Genomic DNA, 14549 nt, shown 5'->3' on the forward strand with positions numbered 1-14549 from the left:
CTAAAAAAGTTCGTGGCCCGGATTGAACTGTCCTCGGTTCCCAGGAGGCGCCACCGGGGGGCGTCCGGGCGCTGCCGAGGGTGTCTCCATGTGCTGCCGGATACACCCAGGAACGCGGGCCCTCGATTGCGTGCAAAGCACTGTGGTTTGTCTTGGCAGGAATCCCTTTGTGGGCCCGTGATGATTGGAGGTGTTCTGTGCTGTGTTTCTGTGTGCATCTGAACATTTGAGTCTGTGAGTACCTGTTGTACTCTGTGTGTCTCTGTGCTTACTCTTTGTAATCTGTGTTACTCTAGTTTCTTCCTATTCCTGGTGAATATCTGCCTCTCAGATGTTTGTAAATATGTTTGTATCTATGTCATTTTTCCCGTCTGTTACTATATGTGTCTGAATTTCAGTGTCTCTTATTTGTGGCAAAGTGCCTGAGTATGTCCTAATGGGTCTGTTACTTTGGGGTGGGGAGGAGAGTGTCTCTGACACTGAGTATCTAACTGCCTGTTCCTCACTAGGGATCTCAGACAGTCTGTGTTTGTTTCGTGTCTTTTTGTCTAGGTTGTCTACGGGTATGCTCACTTCTACCCTCTTTGTAAAGGGAGAACTCCTAGACCCCACCAAAGCCTTCTTTTTACTGATGGGGAAACGGAGCTGCCAGGGAGAGGGGCCACATGACAGCTGAGTGGAAACAAGAGGAGACAGAAGTGTGGTTATAAAGTTTTATGTGATCTGAGCCCCTCTAGAGGTGCCAGAGTCCACACCTCTGTACAAGGGGGCTTGAGGGATTGGCTCAGGGGGGCAGCATGGACCAAAAGGAGGGAAATTGTCTCCTGGGGAAAGGAGGCATCCCTAATGCATTACTGCACAGGCTTGAGAGGAGGCATGCCCCCACATGAGGGGAGGAGGAAGCAGAGGTGGCTCAGAAGGGGAGAGTCACACAGAATACTATAAGATTAGAACCTTGGAATCATACCCTGGAATTCTAGACCTGTAGACCTTTAGAATCTGACAACGTTTGAATCGTAGAACTACAGTGCCTAGGATCTTAAGACTTAGAACTGTGGATTCTTGGACGCTTAACTAAAACCCTAGAAAGGCGGAACGCAGCGTAGAACCTAAATGTGTCCAACATTAGAAATGATTAGAACTTTGGTATCTAGCTAGTTACAACTAACTGTAGTCTTATACCTTAGATGCTAAGGATCCAGAATCTTGGACCAATAGTCTAGAGTGTCTTGGAACACAGAACAGAACAACAGTAGAATCTTAGAGTTTAATAATCTAGAATCTTGAAGCATATGGTCTAGAATCTTAGACACAGAATCTAGGTTCTTAGACTAAGTCTTAGAACATCCCATCATAGAACATTAGACCTTCGAACCTCCATCTTTAGACTCTTAGAACTTTTCAATTGCAGATTCTAGAATCTTAGCTCTTTAGGATCCAGAATCTCATAATAAGAGTTTGAAGGATCATAAAGCCTTAGAACTTATAATTAACCATTACTTAGAACTTGAGAAGATAAAATCTTGAAGCCTTATGATGTAGAGTCTTATAGCCCAAGGATTTATAGTCTAAGAGGCTTACAACTTCAAATTTTAGAACATTAGGCCTTAAAACCTCCGTGTCTAGAATTGTAGAATCTAGAATCTTATACGCTAAGGACTCAGAACCCTAGAATAACAAAACCTAGAATCATAGAGCCTTAGATCCTAGAACTAGAATCTTAGAGCTTCAGAACCTAAAATCTTGCGGGCTGTATCAAGAATTCTGGAACCAGAAAAATCTCGAGTCACAGACTCTCAGAGCCTTAGAATATATAGGCCTTGCAACTTCCATGTCTGGAACCTCAGCACTTTAGAATTAGAGACTTTGGGATTTTAGGTCCTTAGAGCTGAAGACTAATAGCATCTTTGAAACCTCAAACCTTTGCATCTAGACCCTTTCAACCTTAGAATCCAGAATCTTGGAATGCTAGAACTGGGAGGACCCCTAGGGATTGCAGCCCAACCCCTTCCTTTTACACCTGGGGACACTAAGGCATGGAGAAGAGAGAGGATCTGTCTGGGATGGAAGCGGAATAGGTAGGAAGAGAAGGCTGTAGTTGGGGGTGAGGCCTGGAGTGGGGAAATAGTTGGGGGGGAGGCTCCCCCAGTGGCAGTGCCTAGCTTGGGTCCTGAGAGGGAGTCCCCGGTGGAGTGTTGTCTCAGGCTCCATCCTCCTGCCCTGGGGGAGCTGGGGAGCTCCTGTCGGCGGGCAGGGTGGGGCCAGGGGCTGTAGAAGGGCAGAGGACATAGCGTCCAGCAGGATGGACCTCAGCCGCGGTGAGGCAACTGCAGGAATCCTTAGGGTCAGGCTGGGTTGGGGGGTCAGCTCCTCCAGCAGCTCCAAGTGGTTCAGGATGACCCCCCCCCTCATCCATGTTGACATAGAGGATTTCGTCAGGCTCCTGGGCAGGGGGCAGGGCCTTCAGCGTGTTCTCCAGATCTTCCCGAAGCTCTGAGAAACTTGGCCGGTCACGGGGGTTTAGCTCCCAGCACCGGGACATCAGGGCATACCTACGGCAGCAAAGTGAGGGGTGGGAGACTGAGCAGGAGCTCAGAAGGGGAGCATTCTGGGAGTTTGGGGGCATTTCATGGAACTGGAAGGAACCATGAGCAGTTTGGGGGCTTCCATTGGGATTTGGGAATTCTCAAGAGTTTCCGAAGGGGGATCCTGGGACACTCGGGAGCTGCAAAGGGTCTTGGGGAGGCTCTCTGGGTATTGGGTGGTGTTCTAGTGAGGGTTTGCTAGAGCAGACTTTGCCCTCAAAGCGCTGGATGAACATTCTGCTCTCCTCTGTGTGCTGTGAGACAGCAAAGTTTGATAAGCTCTGTCCTAAAGGATCCTGAGGATATCTCAGAGGAGACCCGTTGAGTTTGGAGAAGCTTAAGATGGCAAACTGGAGGGCTGGCAGAGGGTCCTCGGTGTTGAAGAGCATTGGGGAAGTGCAGGAGCTCAGAAGTCTGGGGTGAGTTAGAATTTGGGGGGTGGGGGTCTCAGCGTGGCTTCCTCAACAGTCTGAGGGGTTCTGTGCAGGTTTTAGAGGGTTGAGGCCATGTGGGGTGCTCAGGGTTTTGGAGTGAAATCTGGGATGGGGCAGGGGGCAGGGTGGGGTCCTGAGGATCCTCACAGTCCATCCAGACAGCCCACAGGCTGCTTCAGCCGGTTTCCCTGACACAGGTAGTCATAAATCTCGCTGTTCTCCACTCCGGGATATGGGGTTTGGCCCCGCGTGGCAATCTCCCACATCGTCACCCCGAAGGACCACTGTGGGGGGCAGAGGGGAGAGAATTAGAGGGTCTCTCCTGCACAAAGACACCCCCAAACACATGGGTTCATGGGTACACCCACATTTATGTGCGCACGTGTCCGCAGCTACCTTAGCAGGTGTCTCATAGCTCTTCACAGCAACGCCGGCGCAGGGACATGCTCACAGAGGTCACTTCTGTGCACGTACAGACGTGCTCATCCACGCACACATTTACACACTTCACAAACAGACACAGGGTCTCGTGTGTCACCCTCCACACCCTGGCTGTACACATATATACATACCACCGCCTCTCCCAACCTAAACTGTCTACACGTCCCTCGTATGAACCTGCCACCATGCACACGTGGACCTGTACATCTCCCCAGTGTGTCCACACCACCGTTCACAGATGCCCACCACACGCCCAAACATGCCTAACCCCTGCAGTTAGGCCCCTGTGCTTCCCAGCTGCAGTGTGAGACAAACAGGTCACTGAACCCCTCTCCTGTCAGGGAGGCACCTACCACATCGCTCTTGCTGGTGTAGACACGGTCAGCCAGGCTCTCGATGGCGATCCACTTGACTGGCATCTTGGCGATGCGTCCCTGACGGTAGTAGTCCCCATTGTAGATCTTCTTGGAGAGCCCGAAGTCCGCCACACACACGGACATGTTCTCATTCAGCCTGCCCAGAATGGGGAGAGGAACGGGATGATCGCACTGCCCCCTCCACCAGGAAGCCTGCCCTCCCTCTCAGACACATCTCCATCTCCCGCTCTGGCTGTCCTCCTTGGGGGTGAGGATCTGTCAACCCCAGACTGAAGGGAAATGTGTCGTGTCTTGTTCCCTCCATATGAAGTTTCACAAACACACCCATGTAACCAGCACCCAGATTAAGAAACAACATCGTGGGACATCATCTGGATAAGGAATACCACAGAGCACAGAAAAAGAAGGAACTAACCAATATGTACAGAGACATGGGCTAAACTCAAAAACATCACACTGAGCAAAAGAAACCAGACACAAAGGAGTACAAACTGCATGATTCTATTTACATGACATTTAAGAACAGGTGACTCAAGTCCAGAATAAGGGTTTTCTCTTGCGGCAGTGACTGGGAAGTCCGTTAGGGAGCCTGCCAGGGCCTAGAAATGTTCTTTATTTTGATCCAGTACTGGTTGTTTACATGAGTCTATAGACAAGTAAACATTCATTAAGCTGCACACATAAGGTGTGTCTTAGTGTATGTAAAATATACATTGATTTTTTTTTTAAGTATGAGAAAGAAACACATTACATTACCAGTCCTCCTTCCTAGCCCTCCAAGGGAAGCCATAATCTTCCTTTCTTCTTTTATTTGTTTATTTATTTATTTATTGGGGGGGAGGGGCAGAGGGAGAGAATCTTCAAGCAGACTTCCTGCTGAGCACGGAGCCAGGATGTGGGATGTGGGGCTTGATCCCACCACCCATGAGATCATGACCTGAGCCGAAACCAAGAATCAGACACTTAACCGACTGAGCCACTAAGGCACCCCCACAATCTTCACTTCTAACAGCATGGATTGCTTTTGCTTGCTTTTGTGCTTTAATAGAAGATTCTCTAATTTTTGCATCTGAGTTTCTGGGATTCTATTTTTTTAAGAATCGATGAGTTCTAGCCAGGGTGATGGGCTTGGGCAGTGACCAATCAGAAGAGACCCCAGAGGCCCCTCATATGGCAGGAGTTACCCTTCAACTGCTGGGTCCAGGGAAGGTCCGGAGGATCATGGCAGGGAGGCAGAGAAGAGTGATGCTTAGGCATCCAGGCTGGTGGCTGTGAAGAGGGTGGGAGGCTTGGGGTAGTGGCCAGTTGCCAACTAGGTAAGGAAGTATTTCAATTTTTTTTTTTCAAAGAACTTTTTTTTTTCCTTTTCTTTTGTTTATTTTTTAAGGGAGAGTTGGGGCAGTGGGAGAGAGAGAATCTTAAGCATGCTCCACACTCAGCACAGAGCCTAACGTGGGGCTCCATCTCACAACCCTGAGATCATGACCTGAGCTGAAATCAAGAGTTGGATGCTTAACTGACTAAGCCACCCAGGTGCCCCAAGAACTTTCTTAAAAAAAAAAGATTTTATTTATTTATTTTTTAAGTAGGCTCCATGCCCAATGTGCAGCTTGAACTCAACGACCCAAGATCAAGAGTTGCATGCTCTACTCACTGAGCCAGCCAGGCACCCCCTAAATTTTTTTTTAAGTTATCTCTACACTCAACATGGGGCTCAAAATCACAACCTGGCGACCAAGAGTCGCACACTCCACTGACTGAGCCAGCCAGGCACCCCTCAATATTTTAACTTAACAAAAAAGCAACAGGTGCATTACAATGGGTTGTCTACTCTGATTTTCAGTGTCATTATTTCATAGGGGGCTTGCCTAGGATCAGCCCAAGTTGCAGAAGGAAAGGAAGTTCCATTTTGACTGAATCTACTGAAGCCTTTACATACATTTTCCACTTAACAGGAAATACAGGGAACAGAGGAACGAGGCAAATGCCACCACAAGGAAACAGACATATATGTCATATCCTACAAGACAACAGGCATGGTCTCTTCCAAAAGAATATGCTGTAAAAATATTAAAGGGGGCACGGCACCTGGGTGGCTCAGTCAGTTAAGTGTCCGACTCTTGGTTTCAGCTCAGGTCATGATCTCAGGGTCCTGAGATCGAGCCCTGCTTTGAGCCCCTTGTAGGGCTCCACACTCAGTGCAGAGTCTGCTTATCCCTCTCCCTCCCCTTCTGCCCCTCCCCCGGCACGTACGCACACACTTTCTCTCAATGAATAAATCTTAAAAAAAAAGTGGTGATGGGGGACGCTATTCCAGATTAAAAAGCCCCAAAGGGGCATAGCAACCAAATGTAGTGGGGGGGACCTTGAATAGATCCTGATTTGGGGCAAAAAAGAAACAGCCCTAAAAGACATTTCGGAGGACAATTGAATTTGAATATGGATTGGATGGATATGAAGTTATGTTGCAGAATTATGGTTAATCTTCTTAGGTGTGACAATAGAACTGTAATCATTTACATCTCATTCTTAGGAGATACGTACTGAAGATTTAGGGGTCTGGCATTGCCACCTTGGCAACTCGCTTTGAAGTGGTTGAGGAAAGAGAGAAGGACAGAGAAGAGAGGACAAATATGGCATAATCTCCACCAGGATGGTGTATGGGCATCCACTGTACAAGGCTTTCAACTTTCCACATGAAGAATTGGGGGAAAACAAAGAAACGTTCATATTCCCAAGAGTTGCGAACGTTTACACATCTTGAAGAAGATTCCGATTCTCCAGCTCCAGTTTCTGAGTTCATATTATAATGAAACTAATAGTCGAAGCCTGTGTTTATATATACATGCACCATCCTCACCTAAGTCTAGCCTATTTTCTGGCATGTCTGTCAGCTGGGCGGTGTGGGGAGGGTGTCTGCTCCCCTTATTCGATGTGGCCCCTCCCTACGGGCAGCCCCAGGCAAGACACTCAGCATGGAGGGGGACAGAGATGAGGCTTTCAATTCAGTGGGGACTGTCATTGGTCATCTCGGCCCCCTTGTTCACCTCATGCCACCCACTGAACCCACCCTCTTGCCTCTCCTCTCTCCACATCCAAATACCCCTCCAGGATCTCAGTTCCAGGTCCCCCTCCTCCAGGAAGGCTTCTCCAATCCCCTTGCTGACCTCTCTATCCCAGTCCTGGGTTCTGGCCTGCCTGAGGGGTACGTGTGTCTAGACCCCTCTTCCATCCTGAAAGGAGGGATGCAGCTCCCCTGAGGAGCGGACAGCGGGGGGCGGGGGGGTCTGTGGAAGGCTCAGCACTCACATGCAGTTCCTGGCGGCCAGGTCTCGGTGTATGAATCTCTTGGTACTCAGATACTCCATGCCACTGGCAATGTCTGCCATGAACTTCACCAGCATCTGAGTGGGCAGGAACTGGGGGCGGTAGAGGTCAGCAGAGTCCCTGAGATCCATTCCTCCTCTCTCATTCCGTTCCTGTGTGTTCCTATCTCTGCTCTGCAGTGGCTTCCCATGGCTCCGAGCATTAAATCCAACCTCTTTCCGACAAGGCCCTATATAATCCCCTCCTGCCTTCCCATCCAAGCTGATCTCTTACTGTCCTTGCCCTGGACGTGCTACCTACGCTCCAGCCAGGGGTCTCCTTTCTGGTTTTCAGACAAACTATGCTTGTTTCGGCCTCTAAGCCTTTGCCTGTGTGCTGTGCCCTCTGCCAGGACTGCTTCCCCGCCCCCCCTCCCCTGCCGATCTCCCCACTTCCTGCCAGTTGGCTCTTCCTTCAAGGTCACCTCCTCAGTAAGACCTTCTCTGTCCACCCAAACTAACTGCCTGGCTTCTCTGTGGTTCATCTGACTCTCTTTCCTTCCTAGCACTTAAAGTTCTCTTGCTCATTTATTTGTTAACTTATTTATTTCCTGGTGCCCTCACTGGCAGACGACTCCATGAGAGCAAGCTCTTGTCACCATGGTCTTCCCAGTGTCTGAGCGGGGCTGGGTACCTGACGGGTGCTCAATTAGTACCTGCGAACAGACAAGTAAATGTCCCTCACCACTGGCTGGTCCCCGAGCCGGGAATAGAGAAGGAAACTGTGCAGGTCTCCATGTTTCATGAAAGGTAAGATGACCACGGGTGCTGGGAAGCCCTCTCGTTCGGAACCCTGGAAACAGACACCTGCCCCCCCACCCCCAGGCAGCCCTGTCACTCCAGCTGGGCAGGAGGGGAAGCCATCCCCTCCCTCAGCTCTGTCTCTCCCTCCCCCTCAAATCTCGCTTCCAAATTGTTGGGGGTGGGGGCGGTGGCAAGGACCAAGCTTCAGAGAAGCCATTTCCAGCACTGTTCCCAGGGAAGTTTCCAGAGCCCTCCTGGGGACCTCAGCTATTTCTGGGAAAGGTCAGAGGTCACATTCCAAGCTGAGGGAAAGAAGGAGGGGGGAGAGCTTGCTGACTCTGAGGGAGGGCGGGGAGCAGGGAGCCTGGAAGTTTGATCTTCCCAGTGCCAGAGGGAGGGGTCTTCCTTCTGGAGTGGCCTCCATGGAGCCTGGGGACTCCTTAAACCTGCCCCTCCCTCACCAATGAGCCTCATGACGTTGGGGTGGTCAAATTCCTTCATGCAGACGGCTTCACTCAGGAAATCCTCCAGCTCCGACCTTGTACAGATGGCAACTTGGGGGAGAGAGGAAGGTGGATAAGGAGGAGAGGAGGGGAGGGAGGACTCTTCCTCCCCTCCTCTCCTTCATCATCATCATCATCTTCATCAAAATGATTACTAAGTACCTGGTGCTGCACTCAGCACTTTATATATACATATATTAACTCATTTAACCCTCTGACGGGCAACTATTATTCTCCCTGTTTTAACGATGGGGAAACCAAGGCATGAAATGGTTAAGGAATCTGCCTAAGAGCACACACAACTTGCAAGTGGGAGAGGCAGAAGTGAAAGCCAGGTGGGCCAGCTCTGAGGTCCAGGCACACACACCATGCTAGGCTGCTTCCCTGGGGATCCATACGATCACTCCTTTTATAACTTGGGACAGTGGCTCATAGAGGCAAAGCAAGTCACCCAAGGTCACACAGCTGGGACTCAAACCTAGGTGGAGAGCATAACTGGGGACATAAGAAGTGCTCAATAATGAATGAATGGGGAGACACTGATGACTCCATAACCCAAGCTTTTCGCCCCAGTGATTGAGAGAAAGGATCCTTCTTCCCTCACCACCAGCTGCAGCCTGACCCTCAATGCCTCTTCCCTGTATGGAAAGGACTTGGCCCTGGACTTCCTGTGCTGTGTGGCCCTAGACTGGCTCCCACCCTCTCTGACCACGTAAATAATATAGTCGCAGTCCACATTAATTGCACATACTACATACCACCCGTAGCATTAAGTGCTTCAGCTCACCCTAGGAGGTAAGAATATTATGATTCTTTTTTTTCCAGATGAAGAAATGCAGCTCAGGGAGGGAGAGTCATTTACCTGAGATCACACAGCTGATAAATGATGAAGCCAGGTGTGCCTCGTTCCAGACCTTCCCCTGTTCTGTTAGGTATCACAGGGGGCTGGTCCCCAAAAACTACATTTCCCAGGCCCCCTTTCATACTGTTTTCCTGTTGGAGTTTGCCAATGGGAACCACCAATGGGAGACCGGCAGGTGGGCGGGCGGAGAAGGAGAAGTCAGGGTATTTCACCCTGTCCCTTACTACTTCCAGCATTGCCTCAATGGTGGCTGTGTGTTTTGAGCTCCCACAAGGCAGCCTCTAAATCTGCAATCCCAAATCCCACCAGGAGTCCCTGGCTGTGGGCTCTGGTAACACCACTTCCTCCTTCTGCCCTTCACGCCTTGGGGTGGAAGTAACGTGCTGCTCCCGCTAATCTCCATCCTCACTGCTCCCAGTCATTCCTGCACCTCTGTAGTAAACCTCCCCATATTAAATTCCTTCTGTCGAAGTACCTAGCATGGACTCCACTTCCTGTCTGGAAACCCCGAGATTCTGTGGCAGGGCTAATTTGCTACCCGCTTTTCTGCTCTCCTGCCTAGTTAGGGGCATAGGGAAAAGGCCTAGGGTTAGGGGGTGGAGGTCCCATCTGAGCGGACATGCAAGCTCAGACTCACTCTTCATTGTCTTCACAGCCACCTTGAGGATGGAGTCATCCTGGTTGAGCTGGCCCTCCATCACGGCTCCAAATTCTCCTGCGGGGGACCGGAGGGAGACACTGACCTCAGGGGGGCTTGTGGGGACTGCATTTCTTGATTTCCTGTGACTGGGTATGGGTGGGGAAGTGAAGGACTTCATGGTTCAGGGGAATGTGCTGGGGGAGATGGGGCAGACTCACCTTCTCCCAGCGTCTTCCCCAGGGCCACCTTATGCCGGTCTACCATCACATCCCGAAGCTTCTCCTTCAGCTCTTCACTGATGCCCAGGCTGTTCACTGCATGGGGGGGAGGGGGAGGGTGGACAGAGCCATGGAGCAGGGCTGACACTCAGGAGACATTTGGATGTCAAGAGGGATGTGCCCATTACTGTACTGAAATACTTCTGTATTCATTCAAAACCAGCTACTGCCCTGAGCACACATCCCACCCTAGCTCCTCCTGTAGACCCCCTGAATCTTCTCCCAAACCAGCAGCTGAAGGGTTGGAGCCTGGAACATAATCTTGCACCACTGGGCACCCCGATTAGTCAGTGTTCTGCCATACCAGTTGCTAAAAATATTTTTAGCAACTTTTTATTGAATTATAATTTGCACAAATCATAAGGGAGCAGCTCAGGGATTTCTTTCTGAGAGAGAGAGAGAGAGAGCACACACACTCCCACATGCGAGATCGGGAGGAGGGGCAGAGAGAGAGGGAGAGAGAGAATTCCAAGCAGACTCCCTGCTGAGCGTGGAGCCCAACACGGGGCTCAATCTCACAACTCTGAGATCATGACTTGAGCTGAAATCAAGAGTTGGCTGCTTAACAGACTGAGCCACCCAGGTGCTCCCCACCCCCAACTTTTTAAAAAGATTTATTTATTCTACAGAGAGTGTGCACGCGAGTGGGGTGGGGAGGGGCAGAAGGAGGGAATCTTCAAGCAGACTCCCCGATGAGCGGGGATCCCCACACGGGGCTCGATCTCAGGACCCATGAGATCATGACCTGAGCCGAAACCGAGTTGGACGCTCAACCAACGGAGCCACCCAGGCGCCCCAACTCAGTGGATTTTTACAAAGCAAAGACAACAGTGTAACTAGCACCCAGGTCAAGAACAGACCATGACCTGCCCTCTCAAGTGTGGCCACCTTCCTGATTTCTCTTACCATAGATTGGCCTTCTCTGTTTGGAGATATTATTATCAACGTGGAATCATATACTATGTTCTCTTTTGTGTCTGGCTTCTTTCACTCAACACGGTGTCTATGAGACAGCCATAATGTAGTTCTCGTGCGTAGTTGTTTTTTTTTTTTTTTAAAGATTTTATTTGTTTATTTGACAGAGAGAGACACAGCGAGAGAGGGAACACAAGCAGGGGGAATGGGAGAGGGAGAAGCAGGCTTCCCGCGGAGCAGGGAACCCGATGTGGGGCTCAATCCCAGGACCCTGGGATCATGACCTGAGCCGAAGGCAGACGCTTAATGACTGAGCCACCCAGGTGCCCCATCGTGCGTAGTTGTAATTTATTTTCATTGCCCTATAGCAACAGTTCTCAAACTTCAGGACCCCTTCACATTCTTAAAATTACTGAGGACGGCAAAGAGCTTTCATTCAGGGGGCTTATATAGATCAACACTTAGTGTATTCCAAGTTAAAATGGATAGATCTTTCAAACACAAGATCTTTGTGCACGCGTTCGTCAACCAACAGAGTGATGACATCATCACGTATTAGAGAGTTTCTGGAACACTCCACGGAACACGTGTGAGAGAACGGGAGTGTAAAAGGGCAGATAACATCTTGTAATTATTATGAAAATAGTTTTGACCTCATGGACCCCCTGCAGAGGTCTCAGGGGCCCCCTGGGACCCGACTCACACTCTGAGAACCTCGGCTGCACGTTACTCTACTAGAGCACCATGACCTCCTTGTTTCCTATTCTTTTTTCTGTTTTTGTTTTTTTTTAAGATTTTATTTATTTATTTGAGACAGAGAGAATGAGAGAGAGAAAGCACATGAGAGGGGGGAGGGTCAGAGGGAGAAGCAGGCTCCCTGCCGAGCAGGGAGCCCGATGCGGGACTCGATCCCGGGACTCCAGGATCATGACCTGAGCCGAAGGCAGTCGCCTAACCAACTGAGCCACCCAGGCGCCCTCCTTGTTTCCTATTCTTGCTCCTCTTAAATAAATGTCTTTCCCAGCCCCTTCTGATATTTCCCGGGGGCCCCGGCAGCCTTCTCACGGTGTGCTGGGGAGAGACATCACTCTGTCCCTTTCCTTCTGGATTTAAGCTTTCCCAGCTGGAAAGATGAAGACATTTGACGAGGTGGCCTCTGAGGTCCCTTCAGAGCTGGGACCCTCCATAACTCCACAGCCTTAGAGAGAGTCTAGAGTTCTAAGAGCCTGTGGTTTTCAAGATCTTAAGGATCTATAGTATTGAGCCTGTGATTGTTTCGCCCAAGATTGACTCTCTCTCTCTAACATTCTATAATTCCAAGAGGCAGTTCAAGGATGGACTTCAGAGCAAAATGACCTGGTTTTGAAGCCCAGCTGTCCAACTTGCAAGCTGTGTGGTCTTGAGGAAGTTACTTAACCACTCTTTTGCCATAGTTTCCTCGTCTATGAAGTGGGGGGTGGGGTGACGTACCTACCTCATTGGGTTGTCGTGAGGATTCAATTAAATGACATGTGTAGCACCTGTCACATAGGAAGTGCTAGGGTTGGCTATCATCACTGGCTTCACACTCATCCTACCATCCTGTCCTCTTCATTGCCATCATCGTTATATTTATCATCATCATCATTACATTGTTCTAGGATCATGTGGCTCTGAGATTTGGTCTAGGATTTTTTTGTCTAAGACCCTATTATTCTAAGGGTCTGTGTGGTTTCACAGTTCTGTTGTTCTTAGGGTCTGTGGTTCTAACGTCCTAGCATTCCAAGGTTTTTGGAAACTTTTGGTTCATGCATCAACAGAAGCCCAGCAGGCCCCAATCTCTACACTCGTCATCCCCCCACCAGGGCGGGGAGGAGTGAGGTTCACTTACGGGTGGCTTCAGTGGTCCGGCGACTGTAGGACTTGCGAACACGGTACCTGACCACCAGCTCACCCCTCTCCACTGTTGGTTCAAAGACCTCTCTGGGGAGAATGGGCAGAGGTGAGGGCAGGGCAGAACCAGGGGCAACCCCCTCCTTCTGATAGCAGTGAAAGTGAACACCACCCTAACCCCAAGCCCTGCCCGCCCTCCCCTCCATCATTTATTTGCTGAGCATGTCTTGGATTTCTACCCTCTGCCTTCCATCCATCACCCAGACCCTTGATCTCATTCTGATTCTTGGAAATCTCTTGTCCCACACCAGCCTCCTCATGGTCTCCCTGACTCCAGCCTCTCCATCCCAGTCCACACAAGCCTCCCTATTTACGTAGTTCCAACTTACCCATAGCGGGTCTCCTTCTTCCGCCGGTGGACGAGGAACAGGGCCAAGATGAGGACACAGCCGGCGGCCACAACTGCTCCCAGCAGTACATACCACCAGGGCCATGAGAAGGCAGGGGCTGGGGGCTCACTCACTGTCAGGGAGTATGGCACACAGGTCATGGGGGAAGCCCTGGATCCTGCTCCCCAGGCCCCAAAGATGTGATGTTAGAGGGAGACAGATGTGGAAATATCTAATGAGGCATGTGGTAGGGTGCATTCACTTATCCAAGGAGATGGACTGAGGTGTGGAAAACAGGTGGGCGGGGGAGAGAATTCATGGAGTGTAGGACGGGTGTGTGGGGCGTGCGCAAGGAGTATGAGACTTGTGGACAAATGGCCAAGGAACGGTCTTGAGGAGTGTATGCTAATGATGGAGGGGTTTCCATAAAGCGAAGGATGGGAGAGAAATACATATGCAAAGAAGGGTGCACAGAATGTCAATGAGTGTTCAAGGAGTTTGGGGTATGTGAGTGAGGAGTAGTCAAGGAGTTTTGGGTACAAGTAGTGAGTAGTGATTTAATAAAGATGTAACTGGTGTGAGGGGAGTGTGGGCATGGGATGGGCTGAAACGGTGTGTAAAAAGGTGGGAATGGGTACATGCTGAGTGTACCAGGAGTTTGGTGTGGGTGGGTACAGAGTGGGAATGGGTTATGATTGGCGAGGGGTGAGGAGTATCAATGGGTGTACAAGGAGAACTAAAGAGTGTGGGATAGTGTCAACCCAAAGCTTCCCAGTATTTGTAATGTGGGATATATGGTGAGGGTGTGAAAAGTATGCAGGGTCTGTGAATGAGAATTGCGGGTGTGCACTGGGTTTTGGAGGCATGGGTGAGGAACAAAGGACTGTAATAGGATGAAAGGGAAAGAGGCTGGGATTAGTGTGGAAAGGGTATGCAAAGAAATGCAGGAAGGCACGTAAAGAATACCTAAGGTAGAGTTACAAGAGGTGAGCTGTAATAGTACTAGGAGGGTACAATGGGTGTAGAAGGAATGTTTGAGAATTGCTGGAGAAATATTTGAGAGGCATGGATTTGAAGGGGATAATTCATCTGTCTGCCCATCCATCCATCCCACATCCATCCATCCATCCATCCATCCATCCAT

General features: G+C 50.0%; 1 protein-coding gene across 1 annotated transcript in view; it reads right to left on the reverse strand.

Moving 5' to 3' along the window:
• Positions 1 to 699: 699 nt before the first annotated feature.
• AXL (AXL receptor tyrosine kinase) overlaps positions 700 to 14549 on the reverse strand; it is a 26916-nt gene continuing 13066 nt past the window's right edge. Inside the window, exons 11-20 of the mRNA XM_035023296.1 lie at positions 13406 to 13538; positions 13015 to 13106; positions 10170 to 10265; positions 9949 to 10026; positions 8408 to 8500; positions 7888 to 8009; positions 7147 to 7256; positions 3814 to 3973; positions 3167 to 3303; positions 700 to 2552 (exon numbers count right to left, since the gene is read on the reverse strand). Coding sequence (XP_034879187.1) covers positions 2201 to 2552; positions 3167 to 3303; positions 3814 to 3973; positions 7147 to 7256; positions 7888 to 8009; positions 8408 to 8500; positions 9949 to 10026; positions 10170 to 10265; positions 13015 to 13106; positions 13406 to 13538 — 1373 coding nt within the window. The 3' untranslated portion in view covers positions 700 to 2200. The remainder of the gene's footprint in view (positions 2553 to 3166; positions 3304 to 3813; positions 3974 to 7146; positions 7257 to 7887; positions 8010 to 8407; positions 8501 to 9948; positions 10027 to 10169; positions 10266 to 13014; positions 13107 to 13405; positions 13539 to 14549) is intronic.

Source organism: Mirounga leonina, unplaced genomic scaffold (genome assembly GCF_011800145.1).
Source record: "Mirounga leonina isolate KUSES-001 unplaced genomic scaffold, KU_Mleo_1.0 Mir_177, whole genome shotgun sequence".
NCBI lineage: Eukaryota > Metazoa > Chordata > Mammalia > Carnivora > Phocidae > Mirounga > Mirounga leonina.